This window comes from Apodemus sylvaticus, chromosome 16, assembly GCF_947179515.1.
Source record: "Apodemus sylvaticus chromosome 16, mApoSyl1.1, whole genome shotgun sequence".
In the NCBI taxonomy this organism is placed as follows: domain Eukaryota; kingdom Metazoa; phylum Chordata; class Mammalia; order Rodentia; family Muridae; genus Apodemus; species Apodemus sylvaticus.
This window is the reverse complement of record NC_067487.1, coordinates 72,386,039-72,404,757: the sequence shown is the minus strand read 5'-3', so window position 1 is coordinate 72,404,757 and position 18,719 is coordinate 72,386,039. Positions and strand designations below refer to the sequence as shown.

Here is an 18,719-nt window from a genome sequence, read left to right as displayed (position 1 = left end):
CACTGTCAGCTATTTTATTATACCTTTGTGTTAGCTACCTACCATCACATTACCTGGGTATTAATATTCTTAAAAGCCAATAAATTTACCTAATGTGTTTCATTTTCTCATCTCCATATTTGGATAATTTTCTAAAACTGTTTACTCATTCCTAATCATAAACATCATAAGAAAGTACAATATGGCCATTGCCCTTGAAATAAGGATACTGTTCTGCATTAAAAAAAAAAAAACAAGTCTGCTAATAATTGTGGGCTACATTTTATTACTATTGGCTCTAGACTCTAATGTGAAAGTTAGTTGAGAGTAGAAGAGAATAACTATATTTTCTTTTTTTTTTTCTTTTTTTTTTCTTTTTTTTTTTATTCGATATAATTTATTTACATTTCAAATGATTTCCCCTTTTCTAGCCCCCCCCCCCCACTCCCCGAAAGTCCCGTAAGCTCCCTTCTCTTCCCCTGTCCTCCCTCCCACCCCTTCCCAGTTCCCCGTTCTGGTTTTGCCAAATACTGTTTCACTGAGTCTTTCCAGAACCAGGGACCACTCTTGCTTTCTTCTTGTATCTCATTTGATGTGTGGATTATGTTTTGGGTATTCCAGTTTTCTAGGTTAATAACCACTTATTAGTGAGTGCATACCATGATTCACCTTTTGAGTCTGGGTTACCTCACTTAGTATGATGTTCTCTAGCTCCATCCATTTGCCTAAGAAGAGATGGCTCAGCGGTTAAGAGCACTGACTGTTCTTCCAAAGGTCCAGAGTTCAATTCCCAGCAACTACATGGTGGTTTACAACCATCTGTAATGGGATCTGATGCTGTCTTGTGGGTGTCTAAAGACAGCAACAGTGTATTCACATAAATAACTATATTTTCTGTAGACTAATTTCCAGTAAATAAGTGCATGAGGAAGGAACTGTTTAGCTATGGAAGGAGGATTGACTAGATAAGCAAAGTGTATTAATACCGCTTAACTATTTGTTAAGTAAGAAAACATATCTTTAATAAAGTCTGTAATATGATGTATGCTATACAAATGGCTTGACATTACAGCTTTTCAAAGTTTGTGGTTATTTATGTAAATATCAAAGTTTTAGTCAACAACAAATGCTAATTGGATGCTATTCAAAAATGTAATGGTCATTAGAATACCCTTTGTCTTTTGAATATACTTTCTGTCCTTTTTGGCTCCAAGATAGAAATTTAAATATAGATATTGAAGTTTTATATATATATATATATATATTTGCTGTTTGAGATATAAGTACATACAAGAATTAATTTAAAAAGTAAAAGTGAATTAAAGATGAGTTTTTCATTTGGTGTTTATTTTCTGTGCAAATTTTGAGTATATTGAGATTCACTGTATTTTCAAATGATCTCCAATCCCTCTGATATACAGTGGGCCTCATCCTAGATTGTATCAGGTTTTTGGGAAAGGCTTTGTCTTTCTTGTACTTTAAGGGATTTGCAACCCCATAGAAAGAACAACAATATTAACCCCCCAGAACTCCTAGGGACTAAACCACCAACCAAAGAGTACACATGGAGGGACCTATGGCTCCAGCCTCTTAAGTAGCAGAAGAAGGTATTGTCTGGCATCAATAGGAGAGGCCCTTGGTCCTGTGAAGGCTTGATTCCCTAGTGTAGGGCAATTACAGGACAGGTGAGATGGGAGTGGGTAGTTGAAAGGAGAAATACCCCCATAGAAGCACAGGGAGGGGGGATGGGTTACAGAGGTTCTGGAGGGGAAACCAGGAAAAGTGATAGCATTTGAAATCTAAATATGTAAAATATCCAATAAAAAGAAAACCTTAAAAATCTAAAGAAAAAATAAAAAAATAAAAAAATTAGTTGTAAAAGAAAAAAGGAAAGAAGAAAAAGAAAGAGAGAGAGAAAGGGAGAAAGAGAGAAAAGAGGAAAGAAAGAAAGAAAGAAAGAAAGAAAGAAAGAAAGAAAGAAAGAAAGAAAGAAAGAAAGAAAGAAAGAAAAAGACAATAGTAACTGAAATTCTGATATTCTAATTCCTGCTCTTATTAGACCAACCACTGAAAACAATAAAAAGAAAACAAAATCAAAGCAATTTAAGCTTTTCGTTAAATTCTTTAAGTTCTTCCAATAACAACCCCTAAGCAATCTAATCTACGGTACTTTATGACTGAATATAAAGCTGATATCATTTGCCTTATAATGTAGGCATACCACACTTACACTTGCCATCAGTTAGGCACGAGTGATCATGTGTAAACATTATCATCAACATCTGTCCCTCACTGCAGTGGAATAAAAATATTTTAAACATTAGTACTTATTATTACATATTAAATAGCTAACTGCATAGTTAAACAAATGCTTATAAGCATACTTCTTACAAAGTTAGCAGGATTTGTGTCATAGTAAATAAAATTTTTCTAGGTGACTTGAGTTGATCAATACGAGTCTAAAATAATACAAGAAAGAATAATAACTAGCTATTTTATATTCTCTAATGAGGTTTCTTACATGATATGAGGTTACATTGGATACAGAACTGTTTATGATATATAATCTATTCAAGTACAAAAGATCACTTAAAATCCACAAGGAATTAATGCACAAAAAAGATATAGAAGAATTTTTTAAAACACAAAAAGGAAGGATGTCAAACCTGTTGGAGGACAAGCAGTCTCAATTAACCTAGAATCCCCTAGATCTCTCACACACTGGACCAATAACCAGGAAGCATACACCAGTTGATATGAGGCCCCCAACACATATACAGCAGAGGCCTGCCAGGTCTGGGTTCAGTCAGAGAAGAGGTGCCTAACCTTCAAGAGATTGGGTGTCCAGGGAGTTTAGAGGTCTGTTTGGGTGGGTGTGAGTGCCAGGGACATCCTCATGGAGATAGGGGCTTGGGGAGGAGGTATGGGATGTGGACTGGTCTGAGGGTAGACTGGAGAGTTGGTATAAAAACAACCTGGGGTGTAAAACAAACAAACAAACAGACAAACAAGGAACAAAATCTTTCCAATATAGAAGTTTATGTGTTTGGCATAAGAGAATATTAGATTAATATAAAAAATTACAGTTGGTCCCTGAAGAAGGGGGATGGGTATGCAGGAGTGATGAGCAGGAAAAGCAGTCTTCGAGAGAATTTCTCCTGCCTCTTCTACCTACCTCTCCACTTCTTAATCATATATGCACCGCAAGTACTCTAGGGAAAAATGATACACTGCAAAATCAAAGGGGCAGGTTTATCACATTGATGCAAGTCAGTGAGTTCTGGGAACCTGAGTTTATATATACTTCTGGTCTCAAACCCTCAGATATTTTTTATGCAGCCCAGCATTTTTTTTTTTTACAGGAAGGCACTGAAAACTGATTAGGCTTAGCCTGAACAGTGTGCCCACAGAACAGTACAGGACGGAGTTTTTCTCATCTGAATCATGTTCAGTATGGCTCACTGGTTCCACAGGACCATCAAGGATACAGTATCTATTTCTGCAGTTAACGAGCTGAGTTTCGTGTTAAAATTTAATATTTCCTTCTTCTTAATGATATACAGACACCTCATTGTAAATATCTTCGTATCCAAATATAGGGCAGATTAAATTAGAAAAGGTATTATAGTTTGTCTTCTTTTAAAGATAACATCAATAATGTTTTTAAGATTTTTGATAAACCATTATGCTCTTATAGGTTTCCTTGTCAATATATATAAAGGAAAAGAAAGAAGAAAATGATTGTGAATTATATATTTACAGACACTCTCTCAGAAAAATGAGTACATATCTTTACCAATTCCTTCTCCCCATGCTAACATCAGCGAAGCCTTAATTACACAATGCTATTGGCAAACTGTGAATGATAGAGCCTTTTGTATCTGAGGGTTCCAGCCTTGAGGCTCAACCATTATCAGATAGAAAGTAATTTGCTTCTACATAAAAAAAGAAGATACTTTTATTCTTGACGTTATTTTCTCAACAGGATTTTATAGCAACTACGGGCATATAATTAGTGATACATTGGATGCTATATGAAATCCTGAAATCACTTGAAGTATAATGAGTATTAGGCAACATTGTACGCAAGCACTGTGCCATACTATATTTGAGACTTGAGGTCCTGGAACAAACACAGTGCATAGTAAGGGATATTCTTATTTCTGTACCTAGAAACATGACTGTGGCCAACAAGAAAGCAGATTATAAGACAAATCTAGTGTCCTTTTCTCCAAATTAAATGATACAGACACTTAATAAATCTTGAATAAGAAAAACCACAATATACATTTCATCTATATTTTATTGTTTTTCTTATTATTTTTTCCTGCTTCTAAATTTTGTAATACTTCCACCTACGGGACCTGTGGCTTTTTTCCATTTAATCAATCTTTTGTTGGGCTACAGCCATAGTTCTCAAAATGTAATATTCAAAACAATCATATGCACTGATTTTTGAAAAATGCAGTAGCCTGGGATAAAACTCAAAATTCATATTAAAATTAAAAACATTTGTAAAATGTTGCACCATTTTAATAACTTTCCAGGGAGGGTTTGCTGTACTTGATGAAGGAACCATACGTAGTTAAATCCTGAATGTCCAATGTTTCTTTCATGCCTGTTTATCCCAATATCACACCCATTTCAATATTTCCAAAAGCTGATGAGCAAAAATTATTGTATTGGTTGTTTTGTTTGGTGCCTATGCATTCATTTCCAGAACTTAACAGGGTTACCTAGGGTCAAATAGTCATCTTTATTAACCACCAGTGTCATGACTTTAGAAGACAATGGAATAAATGTTATATGGATAGTATAGCAGTGCTTGCTGTGACCCACATTCCTTGGAAATATCATTATGTGGACTGCTGATGACAACTTTCAAGGTTACTTTTATTTTTGGACTTGAGTTAATACTTTTTGATGTTTTGCTCAGTGATATAATTAACCTACATATAAGCCTGTCCAAACAACTTAATAGTTACTAGTTAGTTAAATAACCTGTTATGAGTACTTACCGTTGTGTATGTACCTTGGAGAATATGTGTATATTAAGAGTAAGGGAACTACTTGGGGATATCTAAATATTATGAGAATGCAAGAGAGATGTTTATAGAAATAAAACCCTATGCAATACTCTGCTCCTAGTAATTCTAGACTGTCTACTTGTGAAGATGCTTTAAAGTGTACCTAGGATGTTGCGAAAACATGGCTTTTAATATCAAACACAATTCAACAACAATAACCAAGTTTATACTTACCTTTTGGGGACTTCCTAGAGTTTTCAAAATGTCCAATAAAATTAAAATAATACAATAATAGAATAAATAAATAATAGAATTAAACAATAGAATTAAAATAATAGAATTTAAATAATACAATAGAATTAAAATCTTGGCAATTCTACGAGTTCACCCTTAGATACCATTTCCTTTTTGGTACTCTATATAAGGATTTTCCCACTTTTCTATTTTTATATGCTTGCATTGTAGGAGGAGTTAAGGACTTCCTCCGATATGCTTATCACCTTAGCCCCAATGTTAAATTTCATTTCATTTCATTTCTACTTACACTTAAGCCAGTTGATGTTATCAGGAATTTGATCAGTTCCATTTCATGCTCCAACTTGTAAATGGTAGTGAACAAATTTCAATAAACTCTTTTCATTTGCTTTTCTTCTTTTTCTGAGAAGGCACCAAAAAGCTTTAATGAAAGAGTACAATTTTAGAGCCAAACTGATATCGTCTAGAATTCCTGGACAGGTTTTAGACAAATTTTGGAGTTGAAACCTTTGTAAATTCATTAATCTTCACTTGTTGGTTTTCTTGACTTCAATGAGTTTACACATGCAAAATGAGTAGCCACAAACATATTTACTTCATCCATTTTAATCTGCAGATATTCGTAGTGGTCCATCTAACTCAGCACTTCCTCAGTCCTCTTTGACATTTTCCTACCGAAGAATTAGGAAGCTACCAACTACTTTTCTCTGTGAATGTGTTATGATATATTTTGGACATGATCAAGCAGCAAACAACTTTTTAAATATTTATATTCTCAATGTCATGTGGACCAACAATGTTTGCTCTCTCTTATTTCTTTACTCTCCAAGGATGCAAGCCAAAATGTGAGAGGAAAGTACTGTAGAGATATAAAGTAAGTTTGTTTCTAGTATACCCTGTGAAGTTTGAACTTTAATGGAAAGAGTAGAGAACATTTCCAGGCTAAACAGGATACATTGATTAACTAATCTACTGCGAACAAAGCTACTTTATGAGCCATTCAGTTTAATATATTCTTTTTTATTTTAAAAGATCAAGCTTTGAGTGAAGTAGTATTAGTTTTTGATATATTATTCAATGCTAATATTCTAGGGAAATTGCTCTTATGCAGAAAACAGGCATACCTTCACATAGAGTAAATAGGCAAATAGGAGTATTGTATAAGACATTGTGAAACCACTCATGTGAACTCTACTTTTCACTCTTATTAAAATTGTTGATTTCCCTTCCAGCACACACACAACAGTAGGTTATTTCTTTGAAGTCTTACTGCTCTCAAACACCTCCATATTCAACACAGGAATCAGTATGAGTCACATTTTAATGAGTTAAAGTTTATGTTACCACATAGCAATATTATATAGAAATATTTCTATCCTGCTAAAAATTAGTACCATTTGAAAGGATTCTAAGTAATTACTTTGACGAGAAGCCCAGAAGTTGACACATGGGTTGTGAAACACTGAAGTAAGATAATATTTTTATGATATTGTGGCCTCTGTGGTTAAACTATCTATATTTATCCATATGTGGGCTGCAGAATATATAAAAAATTACCTGAGTTCTTCCTTTGAAATTTTCATCCATAAAACTGAGTGTAGTGGTTCATATCTATATTTCTTAGATTTGATGCGGGAGCTTTGGAAGTATTATCACTTCAAGTCTGTGCATTCAAGGCAAACTTATACTACTTAGAAGTCTAGATCATCCTCAGATAGACAGTGAGAAATTAATTCAACAAACAAACATTTATCACTACTGAATCTTGAGGTGTATGTGATGCCTGTCAGTGACTGAATGTATATGTATGAGTGTTTGGGGACAAGAGCACATAGTGGAATCATGACAGGCAGTACATTAATACAGGGTTTGCCTAAGGTCTCCTTCATGCTTAAAATATTCAATGTGACTTAGAATCAATGTGATTCAATAATCATGTTTTACTATATAGTACAAAAGTGTTTGCTCTTGACAATGACTTTAAACTGAATAGAAAACAGAAATGAAATTACTTACATGTATATACCTTATGTTTTAAAAAACTGTAAAATTACATGAAATAATTAGTATTACTTAGAACAATAAAATGTCCCCTCCAAGAAATACATACATTAAATAATTTGTATATCTATTTAAATTTTCTATAAGTAATTATATATAAATTTTATTAGACAATAAAAATCTCTAGTAGACGCCAAAATGATTAGTAAATACCTTGTAGTGATTATTTGAAATAGTGAAATATTAATGACCATTATTTTCTCTTTTTTCTCCCCTCCCTTCCCCCTACCATGACCCATTCCATCCTCTTCTGTTCACTCCATTTCCTTCCCTCTATTATAGCATCAGAAGAAGAAAAGCCCACTTCAGCAGGTAAACTTCCTAAATGGCAAATATTTGTTTTTCTAGTTTATCTAATACCTTTCTTAATGGGAATTTGAATTGGGGATATGACTCAGTTGCACATTACTTGCCTAGCCCTAGTTTTAATCTACTAGAGCATCCACAGATTCCTCAAATGAATTTAAGTCAAGAATGATGGTACACACTTCCTCTAATTCTGGATCCTAGGAGCCTGATATAATGATACATCTACAATACTCAGAACATTTCTGGACAGCCTGCATTGCTGTCACAATACATTATATCAATATTTATATCATGTTTTAAGATATACAAGTAAAAAATCAAAACATGGAAGGTCAGATTTTGAAGTATATATTCTTAGTGTTACAACCAGAAAAATACAGTTTTGTTTGCATTTATTTCATAAGAAGGGTATACTAAGCTAGTTTGAATGATATTATCTTAGAAAACTGAGTGAAAAAGAAAGACAATAAGTCCAAATGAACTAACAGAGGAAATAATATCAACATCAACATTAAGCAGTGTCAAAACAGAAATTTAGGGTTTTGAGAAAATGCTTAGAAATAATGAAGGTTAAATATTTGAATTAAATTTTATAAAGAAAGTTATAAACTTCTGAAATACATTCTGTATGGCAATATATTGGATTGTCAAATATATTTATAATATCATGCATAAGATTTGAATTTGAGGATGAAAATTATATGTTGGCTATGTCACATTTTTAAATTTTTTTTTAATTCCTATAATTTCATTGTAACGGTCTTTCAGCCTTATTACATGAATTTGTTTTCATCCAACTGACTGTCATATTTTAAGCACAAAGCAAGTCTTAACTATTCCATTAGTAGAAATTGCAACAAAATATGGGCTTCTCACTATGTTCCCTGGAGTGTGAAACAGACCAAAATGAAACAGTGGCATAGAGAATATAATTCCATAGACAGGGAATGTCTTACCTGATTGACAATTAACCAAACCCCAGCTCCGCAGACGAACCACATGGAGAGAAGAATAAAGGCCTGAGATGAAAGCATTAGAGGCTATGAAGAGGGACAGATTGATGAGGTCGGTACTAGACAGTTTTCTGCTAAGTCAAGGAGGGAAGTATTTAGGGCTGGGAAATAACAGGAGGAAATGGTTTTCAAACCTAAATGGAACTTGGGTTGACTGCATGGCAGAGAATATTGTAGCTGTGTGTTTAACTTTGATTATCAACATGATTTGACTGAAGAAATGTCAAAAAATTTAGCAAAATACACTACTGAGTGAGAATACTTCCAAGATGTCTCATCAAAGCAGGAAGATGCTGTTGGTCAGCTCTAGTCAACAAGCAGAGGACTGAACAGAATGAACACGTAGAAGGAGAAAGTCTGTTTTCTAACATATGGCCCTGCTATTATAGACAAACTTCTGGAACAAAAGAATAAATAATTCTCCTTCCTTTTTTTTAAAAAATATGAAGTGTATCATGGTGCAAAGTCAGGCTAACACAATGATTCTGTTGGTGCGCTCATATCAAGTGTAGCCAGTACAATTCATAGAAGATTTCTTTCAACTGTCATGGCCTCATGATTTCTCCTTTTATGTTAACCAATGGAATGGTTATTCTGTAACAATAGAGAAAAAGATAAAAATAACCTGCATTATGGTAACATAAAATAATGTATAAATTTCTTCAATAATTCCCAAAGATACATGAAAATTATATTATATAACATAAACTATACTAAAAATCCCATTGGAAATTCAGAAAACCCCATAACTTATGTTTCAATTTTAGGCCATTATATGGCTCTATACTAATTTGGATTAGAGAAAACACTTTGCCATTATTTCTTCTACAATTGGCATTGTGTACTTTTTCCGAAGCTTGTAAAATTCATAACTGAGTAGTAGATTTATAGATTGCTGAGCCTCTTTTGTCTAATTTATTATCTTTTCCCTTAACTTCAAATCGTTGGTGTTTAGAGGTTTTTATAAAGATGACTTCCTATTCCCAAACCAAAATATTTTTAATCTTTGGGTATTAATCCTTATCCTGTCCTCTAGTTTCTAAGGCCAGTTAAGTCTAATTTCTGCTGACATATCCACACTTGGATAGTATTGTCTGCCAAGCTTGTTGTCCCATTATAAAATAAATCTCTCCTTGAGTCATCAGGATTAATTACATGTAGAAGTTAGCTATATTTAAGTGATTTATTGCTTATTTAATTAGAATATGGTCTTATAAAGACAACTTAAACCAGACATGTTTTCCCTATGAATGTTGAGTTTATTTTAGAATTATCAGAGTATTATACACTTTATAATTTATATGTATGTTTTATATATATATACATATGTATATATATATATATCTTATAGCATTAATACAAAGTTTCACGTTATTATCTATTATCTGTGGCACTCTTGCTATTTATTAGCTCTGTAGTTGGCCATCCTCTAAAATTGAGACATAAAACTCCACATTACCTCTTCCCTTTCTACAATAACAGCCAGTGCCCCAGTAATCCCTATTATACTCTCTGTATCTATGCATGCAAATACTACAAATGACATATGCAGCTGTAGAATTATCCTTGATGTTGCAAATATCAAAAATTCTTTGCTTAAGGTTGAATTGTGTTCCACTGTATATATTAATATGTGATAATTTCCATTTCTACTTCTCTATGGATGGACACCAAGTTTGTCTCCATACCTTAACTATCATGTCATGCTGCAGTGACAGGGTAGTGTACATATCTTTATGAAATAGTGATTATATATTTGATAGGCAACCAGCAGAGACTGTTTTGTCATGTGATAGTTTTATACGTGTTAGTTTGTTGAAATTATTTAGTAACTTCAAGGTTCACTCTGAGATATAATCAACAAGGTCTCATGATTATTCCAATCAGCAACTTAAAAACCAATTCCAAATATATATAAGCTTATAAATATAATGCCTGTGCATTGCATCCTAGAGTAAATTGAGTAAACAGAAATTCTGGATTGTGGCCTGCAAATGATTGTTTGGGTGTTGCAATAAAGCTTGGATAGCAAAAGAATTAAAAAGTGTGAGCACATCCAATCCAAACCTTCACAGAATAAAGCAATCATGGCAATGAGAAGGCAGCCCATGAAAGGAATAGACTTGCGACACATATACCTACAATGAACTTAATTTAATTGAGTAACAGATCTCAAATGAACAGATTAAAAACTAGTCAAATGAATTTCATGGAGCCTTCTTCAAAGCTGGCAGAACCACAGCAAGCAGAAGGAGGTAGCCATCAGGGATTGTGAAGGAAATATAAATCAGAACAACAGTAGTTCACCATTTCAGGTGAGCTAGGGATGACTTTCATCAAAAGGCTATAAAATTTTTAATGATGATAACTATATTATACTTTGAAATACCTACATTCTCCATTTATTTATATGTTTAAGCTTTCATAACATAAACAAAATCCTGTGTATTTTGTATTAGGCTAAATCAGGAGTCATGATAGTGACATAACTAGATTTAAATATTTATACAAATTTCTTGCAAACTCTGTGATATTCACTTTAGCAATGACAGTATTTTCTGAATATTTTAAAAATATTTTTAAATTATGAGTTTAGCTATTAGAAAACACTTTTTCACATATAGTTTAAGCATATATATAAAAGATATAGAACTTCATCTTCCATTAATAATATTGTAAGGTTGTAAGGAATATTATTCTTCCATTAAATCAAGAGCTAGAAATCAAACAATGTGCACCCATACCAAAGCACAGTGATTAGATATTTTTCTGTAAATTTTGAATTTTTTCTTAGCCTTACAAAACGATTATTTCTCTTTATGATGATTTATTTTCTTTAAGTGTTAACACTTATTTTAGATCTGTTTTTTTCTTTTCTTGTGGAGGTTAATTCTCCATGGCTGACTATGCTCACCTATTCTACAGTTCATACATTTTGGAAAGAAGTGCTATATTACCCAGCTGTTTATTAATGAGCAAGAGTTGCCCCCTTGTTTCGATCTTTGGACTTTATTTCCTTGGGGCCTGAGATAGAGCTCTGCATTTTTATTTTTATTTATCTTGAATTTGTCATGAATTTTCTTTAATCCTTTGTAGAGAAATATGTATTTTCTCTCCATTGCCTGAAGAAACTTTACTAATTATTTTATCAAGAATGGTCTTATTCATAAATATATTCAAAATAGTCTTAAATATTAAAATCTAATTTATAATAAAACAAAGTTTATTGCTACATGTTGTAAAGCAAGAAAGAAGCAATTATTTCTAGATTCTCATAGAAATGAAAAAAAGATCATTGTTTCTCAAGATTTACCTTAACCGGGCAGTGGTGATACTTGCCTTTAATCCCAGCACTTAAGGGGCAGAGGCAGATGGATTTCTGAGTTCGAGGCCAGCGTGGACTACAGAGTGAGTTCCAGGACAGCTAGGGCTACACAGAGAAAGCCTATCTCGAAAAAACAAACAAACAAACAAACAAACAAACAAACAAACAAAGGTTTAACTTGACTTGTCTTTCAAGGCACTAATACAAAATATCATACAATAATCTATTTTTAGTAAAGAAATATTTTAATTGGTGTAATGATTTTGATGTTTAGAAAAAAACAATTGTAATTTGCTTCCTTGTTATATGTATGTAACATATTTTTCATATATGATTAGGATAAACTTTGTAGTAAAGTAAGAATATGGTATCAGTAGGGATGTTTTGGATCCCCTGAAACTAGAGTTACAGGCAGCTTCGAGGTGCCATGTGGGTACTGGGAATTGAACCTGGGTCTTCTGGAAGAATAAACTGTTTTCTTAACCACTAAGCCAGCTATCCAGCTCCCTAGTATGGATTTTTTTGAAAGATCATGTACTCTATAGTGCTATAAAGAGAAAAGTTTATGAATTATGTCACAAAAGAAAGAAAATTGTATTTATAGCAGAAATATTTGTACCTTCCTGTACATATTTATAAATATATATAGCTATGCTACATATCATCCAGCTTTCAAATCTTACAACTGGAACAAGCAGAACAAATCTTATTGTCAAGTATAATCTCTCAAGTTACTTTGTAAACTATGCTTATTTACTGGGATATGTGTATGTATCTCAAAATATATCCATTCAAAACCAGTCATGTGTTGTGACATGGTTTTTAGTTAGAAGAAGCAAGACTTCCTATTGAAAATGTTTATGGCTTACTTGTTACATGTCTGCTAATCAGCATGCTTTATGTTACATACTATATAATTATCGTCCACGACTAGGAGTCTTTGTTAGGATGAGTCTCATAGGCTCCAGGTGTCCACTGCACTAGCTTTCCAATTGCCTTCCAAATGTCCCCAAATTCCAGTCATCTATCCCTGTACTTTTTCCCTCTGTTCCTCCCTCCCCTACTCGATACCTTCTGTTCTCCCAAATCAATTCTACTTCCCTCAAGGCTAAAAAAAATATTAAATACAAAAAAATGGCTTACTAACCATTCAATATATATTGGTCTTTTACATTGTAAAACCATGTGACTTATTGAATATTTCTTGTGCTTGTTAAATCTGTAACTTACCCTAGATCATATATTTCAAATATTATTATGGAAACTAATGAATATACTGTGTTATAATTATTGATATAGTTATCTAAGATTGATATTTTAGTTTTTCCATTATTTCTAAATGTGGCATAGAAAATAAAAAAAGTCAATTTTCTCAGGATAAATTATTAAATATGTATGTAAAAAATAAATTGCTTAATATCTAAGGCATTGTGTTGAGTCACTATATTGAAAATAGATGGCTCAATGATGGCACTAAATTCTTTTTTTTATTCGATGTATTCTTTATTTACATTTCAAATGATTTCCCATTTTCTGGGTCCCCATCCCCTACAAGTCCCATAAGCCCTCTTCCCTCCCCCTGTTCCTCCATCAACTCCTTCTCAATTCCCTGTTCTGGTATTCTCCTATACTGTTGCATTGAGTCTTTCCAGAACCAGGGGCCACTCCTCTGTTCTTTAAGGACATAATTTAATATGTGGATTATTTCTTGGGTATTCCAATTTCCTAGGTTATTATCCACTTATCAGTGAGTGCATACCATGACTGATCTTTTGAGACTGGGTTGCCTCACTTAGTATGATGTTCTCCAGCTCCATCCATTTGTCTACTAATTTCATGAATTCATTGTTTCTAATGGCTGAATAGTACTCCATTGTGTAAATATACCACAATTTTGCATCCATTCCTCTGTTGAGGGACACCTGGGTTGTTTCCAGCTTCTGGCTAATACAAATAGGGCTGCTATGAACATAGTGGAGCATGTGTCCTTATTACATGCTGGAGAATTCTCTGGGTATATGTCCAGGAGTGGTAGAGCAGGGTCCTCCGGATGTGGCATGCCAAGTTTTCTGAGGAGCCGCCAGACTGATTTTCAAAGTGGTTGCACCATCTTATAATCCCACCAGCAGGGGAGGAGTGTTCCTCTTTCTCCACATCCTAGCCAGCACCTGCTGTCTCCTGAGTTTTTGACCTTAGCCATTCTGACTGGTATGAGGTGAAATCTCAGGGTTGTTTTGATTTGCATTTCCCTAATCATTAATGATGTCGAACATTTCTTAAGGTGTTTCTCAGCCCTCTGAAGTTCTTCATGTGAAAAATCTTTGTTTAGTTCGGTACCCCACTTTTAATGCAGTTATTTGGTCCTCTAGGTTCTACCTTCTTGAGTTCTCTGTATATATTAGATATTAGCCCTCTGTCAGATTTAGGGTTGGTGAAGATCCTTTCCCAATCTGTTGGCTGACGTTTCGTCCTTTTGACAGTGTCCTTTGCATTACAGAAACTTTGTAGTTTTATGAGGTCCCATTTGTCAATTCTTGATCTTAAGAGCATAAGCTATTGGTGTTCTTCTATTCAGGAACTTTCCCCCTGTGCCCAGGTCCCCATGGTATTCCCCAGTTTTTTTTTCTATTAGTTTCAGTGTGTCAGGTTTTATGTGGAGGTCCTTGATCCATTTGGAGTTGAGCTTAGTACAAGGAGAAAAGAATGGATCGATTCACATTCTTCTGCATGCTGACCTCCAATTGAACCAGCACCATTTGTTGAAAAGACTATCTTTTTTCCACTGGATGCTTTCAGCTCCTTTGTCAAAGATCAAGTGACCATAGGTGTGTGGGTTCATTTCTGGGTCTTCAATCAAATTCCATTGATTGACTTCCCTGACATTGTACCAATACCATGCAGTTTTATCACTATTGCTCTGTAGTAAAGTTTGAGGTCTGGGATACTAAATCCCCTGAAGTTCTTTTACTGTTGAGAATAGTTTTAGCTATCCTGGGTTTTTGTTATTCCAGATGAATTTGAGAATTGCTCATTCTAGCTCTATGAAAAACTGGGTTGGGATTTTGATGGGAATTGCACTGAATCTGTAGATTGCCTTTGGCAATATGGCCATTTTAACTATATTAATCCTGCCAATCCACGAGCATGGAAGATTTTTCCATTTTCTGAGATCTTCTTCGATTTTCTTCTTCAGAGATCTGAAGTTCTTGTCATAAAGGTCTTCACTTGTTTGGTTAGAGTCACCCCAAGATACTTTATGCTGTTTGTGGCTATTGTGAAGGGTGTCATTTCCCTAATTTCTTTCTCAGTCTGCTTATCCTTTGAGTATATAAAGGCTACTGATTTGCATGAGTTGATTTTGTAGCCAAAGTTGTTTATCAGCTGTAGGAGTTTTCTTGTAGAGTTTTTTGGGTCACTTAAGTATACTATCATATCATCTGCAGATAGTGATAGTTTGACTTCTTCCTTTCCAATTTGTATCCCTTTGACCTCCTGATGTTGTCTAATTGCTCTAGCTAGGATTTCAAGAACTATATTAAAAAGATATGGGGATAGGGCGCAGTCTTGTCTAGTCCCTGATTTTAGTGAGATTGCTTCAAGTTTCTTTGCATTTAGTTTGATGTTAGCTACAGGTTTGCTGTATATTGCTTTTACTATGTTTAGATATGGGCCTTGAATTCCTGTCTTTTCCAAGACTTTTAGCATGAAAGGATGCTGAATTTTGTCAAATGCCTTTTCAGCATCTAATGAAATGATCATGTGTTTTTTTTTTCTTTGAGTTTGTTTATGTAGTGAATTGCATTGATGAATTTCCTTATATTGAACCATCCCCTGCATCCCTGGAATTAAGCCTACTTGATCATGGTGGATGATCGTTTTTATGTGTTCTTGGATTTGGTGGGCAAGAATTTTATTGAGTAATTTTGCATCGATATTCATAAGGGAAATTGGCCTGAAATTCTCTTTCTTAGTTGGATCTTTGTGTGCTTTTGGTATCAGCATAATTGTGGCTTCGTAGAAGGAGTTGGGTAGTGTCTCTTCTGTTTCTATTTGGTGGAATAGTTAGAAGAGTATTGGTGTTAAGTCTTCTTTGAAGGGGTGATAGAATTCTGCACTGAAACCATCTGGTCCTGTGCTTTTTTTGGTCGGAAGGCTATCTATGACCCCTTCTATTTCTTTAGGGGTTATGGGTGTGTTTAGATGGTCTATTTGATCCTGGTTTAATTTTGGTATTTGGTATCTGTCTAAGAAATTGTCCATTTCCTCCAGATTCTCCAGTTGTGTTGAGTACAGGCTAGGATCTGATGATTTTTTGAATTTCCTCAGTTTCTGTTGTAATATCTCCCTTTTCATTTCTAATTTTGTTAATTTGGATACTTACTTTCTCTGTGCCCTTTGGTTAGTCAGGCTAAGGGTTTATCTATCTTGTTGATTTTTTCAAAGAACCAGCTCCTGGTTTTGTTGATTCTTTGTATTGTTCTCTTGGTTTCTACTTGATTGATTTAAGCTCTGAGTTTGATGATTTCCTGTCTTCTCCTCCTCCTGGGTGAATTAGCTTCTTTTTTGTTCCAGGGCTTTCAGTTGTTCCGTTAATCTTCTAGTGTATGCTCTCTCGAATTTCTTTTTGGAGGCACTCAAAGGTATGACACTAAATTCCTATGTTGTCTTTCTCTCTTCAGTTGACTTCTGTGTTCTACAATATAAATGCATATATTTATATATGACATGAATATGTAACTTAAAATCTGTTTTCTTAGTTGTAATCTATGTGAAAGTAATGACTGAGGTTGTATGCACCCTTAGCTATGAAAAACATAGGACAAAGAAACGATATTAATTCTTCTTATCTTGTTTTTATTTTTATTGAAAATATTTCATTTTACAAAATGTATTCTAATCATTGTCCTACCCCTACTTCCCCCAGATCTTTCTATGTGCTACCCATTCAACTCTATGCTATTTCTTTCTTTCTATGCCAAAATGAAAACAAAAAATTTATAAATAGACAAAAACCTCATGCATAAAAATATACCCACAAAACCATAAAATCATAAAGCAAAATATGCATGCAAAGACCAATAAGTCAAAAATATAACTAAATAAAATTCTACAAGTCAAAGAGTCTTCAAAAATAACAATAGTTTTGTTCTGTCTTCACCATCCAACCCTGGGCATGTAGTCTAACCTAAAGTATAGTAGATATATCTAATGTAAATTTAGTGGATAAGACTAATGTTTCTTTTGATAGCAGATACCAACTGTCAATAGCTTCTTGGATAGGAATGGTAACCCATGTCCCCTTCCCTGTCTCAGTGTTGTTATTCCATCTAACCTGAACCCATGAAAGGCCTGTGTATGCTTCCACTGTCTTTTTTGTGAGGTTTTATGTGCATCAGTCCTATAATGTCTAGAAAAAAAATTCTTGGAATCATGCATCTTACAGTCTTTCTGCCCCCTTTAGCACATTACTCCCTGAGACCTGACAGGAGATATTTGAATATATCTGTTTCAGGATCACATGTTCCAAAATCTTTCACTCTTTGTGTTTTGTCCAGTTTTAGGTTTCTGCATTAATTCCTATCTACTGTAAGAGAATGCTTCTCTGATGATGGCTGAGTGGGGCATTGAGCTATATTTATAAAAAAATTTCATCAGAAGTATTTTTTTTACTACGTTCTTTCTTGACTTTCTTCTGGGTCTACCCAGTCTTTGCTCTATGGCACCTGAGAAGTGACAGACATGGGTTCTATCTCAAGAAGGGGGCTGTAATTCTAATGACTATGATTACTTAACCAGCCACTACCGCACAAGTATTTATCTAAAGCAAGTCACCATCGTAGGTCACCAGGTTTGTAGGTGGACTGTTGTTTACCTCCCTCCTCTGCTGGTGAGTCCAGTAAACACCGGTTAGTAGGAGAGTAGGCTCTAGATAATGACCAACTCTGCTTCTCAGTGTCCAATGAGATATGTAAATATGTCCTCCACAAATTTTGTTTGTGAAGATAAACAGTAACCTTAGCAAATCTTGATATGTTTGTGAGTTTTCATTGTGTCCTCTTTGGTCAAAATGTTAGAAGTGACCAATTCTTCAGATAGGGGTAACACTTGGAGACATAAGATATCTGGTTGAGACATGTATTCCCTCTTATTTGTTGACAACAGTAAGCTTTTTTTTTCCTCAGAAGCAAATTACCATATGAGCCCTCAAATGGCCCTGGGTTTAGTTGTCCTTCCCCACATATATGCAAGAGTGATATAGCTGAATCTTAAGGTACCTCTATATGGACCTCAGGTTTTGCTCCAGAGAGATAGTAGAACAGTATAAAGTATGCCAGCATGTGAATGCATATGCAGCCAAGAGTAAAAAGAGCAAAAGACTTAGGGGAGAACTGCCTGGAGTATATTGGGAGGTTGATTTTACAGAAGCCAGGAAAATATGGTTACAAATACTTTCTATTGTTTGTGGGTACTTTCTCTGGGTGGGTTGAGACTTTCCTCACCAAACAGAAACAACTACGATGATTGCCAAGAAGATATAGAGGAAATATTCCTGAGTTTCAGAGTGCCCAGAACAACAGTCCTGCTTTGGTCTGTAAGATAAGTCAGGGATTGGCGGAGTTATTGGAACTAACTTGAAGTTCCATTGTGCTTACTGTCACCAGAGATCAGGGCAGATAGAGAGAATGAACAGAACACTAAGAGACCTTAACTAAATTGTCCTTGGAGACTGGCACTGACTTGATGGTGCTC

General features: G+C 34.3%; 1 protein-coding gene across 2 annotated transcripts in view; it reads left to right on the top strand.

The window, feature by feature from the left end:
- The window catches only part of Edil3 (EGF like repeats and discoidin domains 3), a 513,587-nt gene that overhangs the window by 160,603 nt on the left and 334,265 nt on the right, over nucleotides 1-18,719 (top strand). Inside the window, exon 3 of one of the 2 annotated variants that reach the window (XM_052159695.1) lies at nucleotides 7,605-7,634. The exons of the other annotated variant lie outside the window; for it this stretch is intronic. Within the exon in view, the coding sequence (XP_052015655.1) occupies nucleotides 7,605-7,634 (30 nt within the window). The remainder of the gene's footprint in view (nucleotides 1-7,604; nucleotides 7,635-18,719) is intronic. 2 annotated transcript variants of the gene reach the window in all.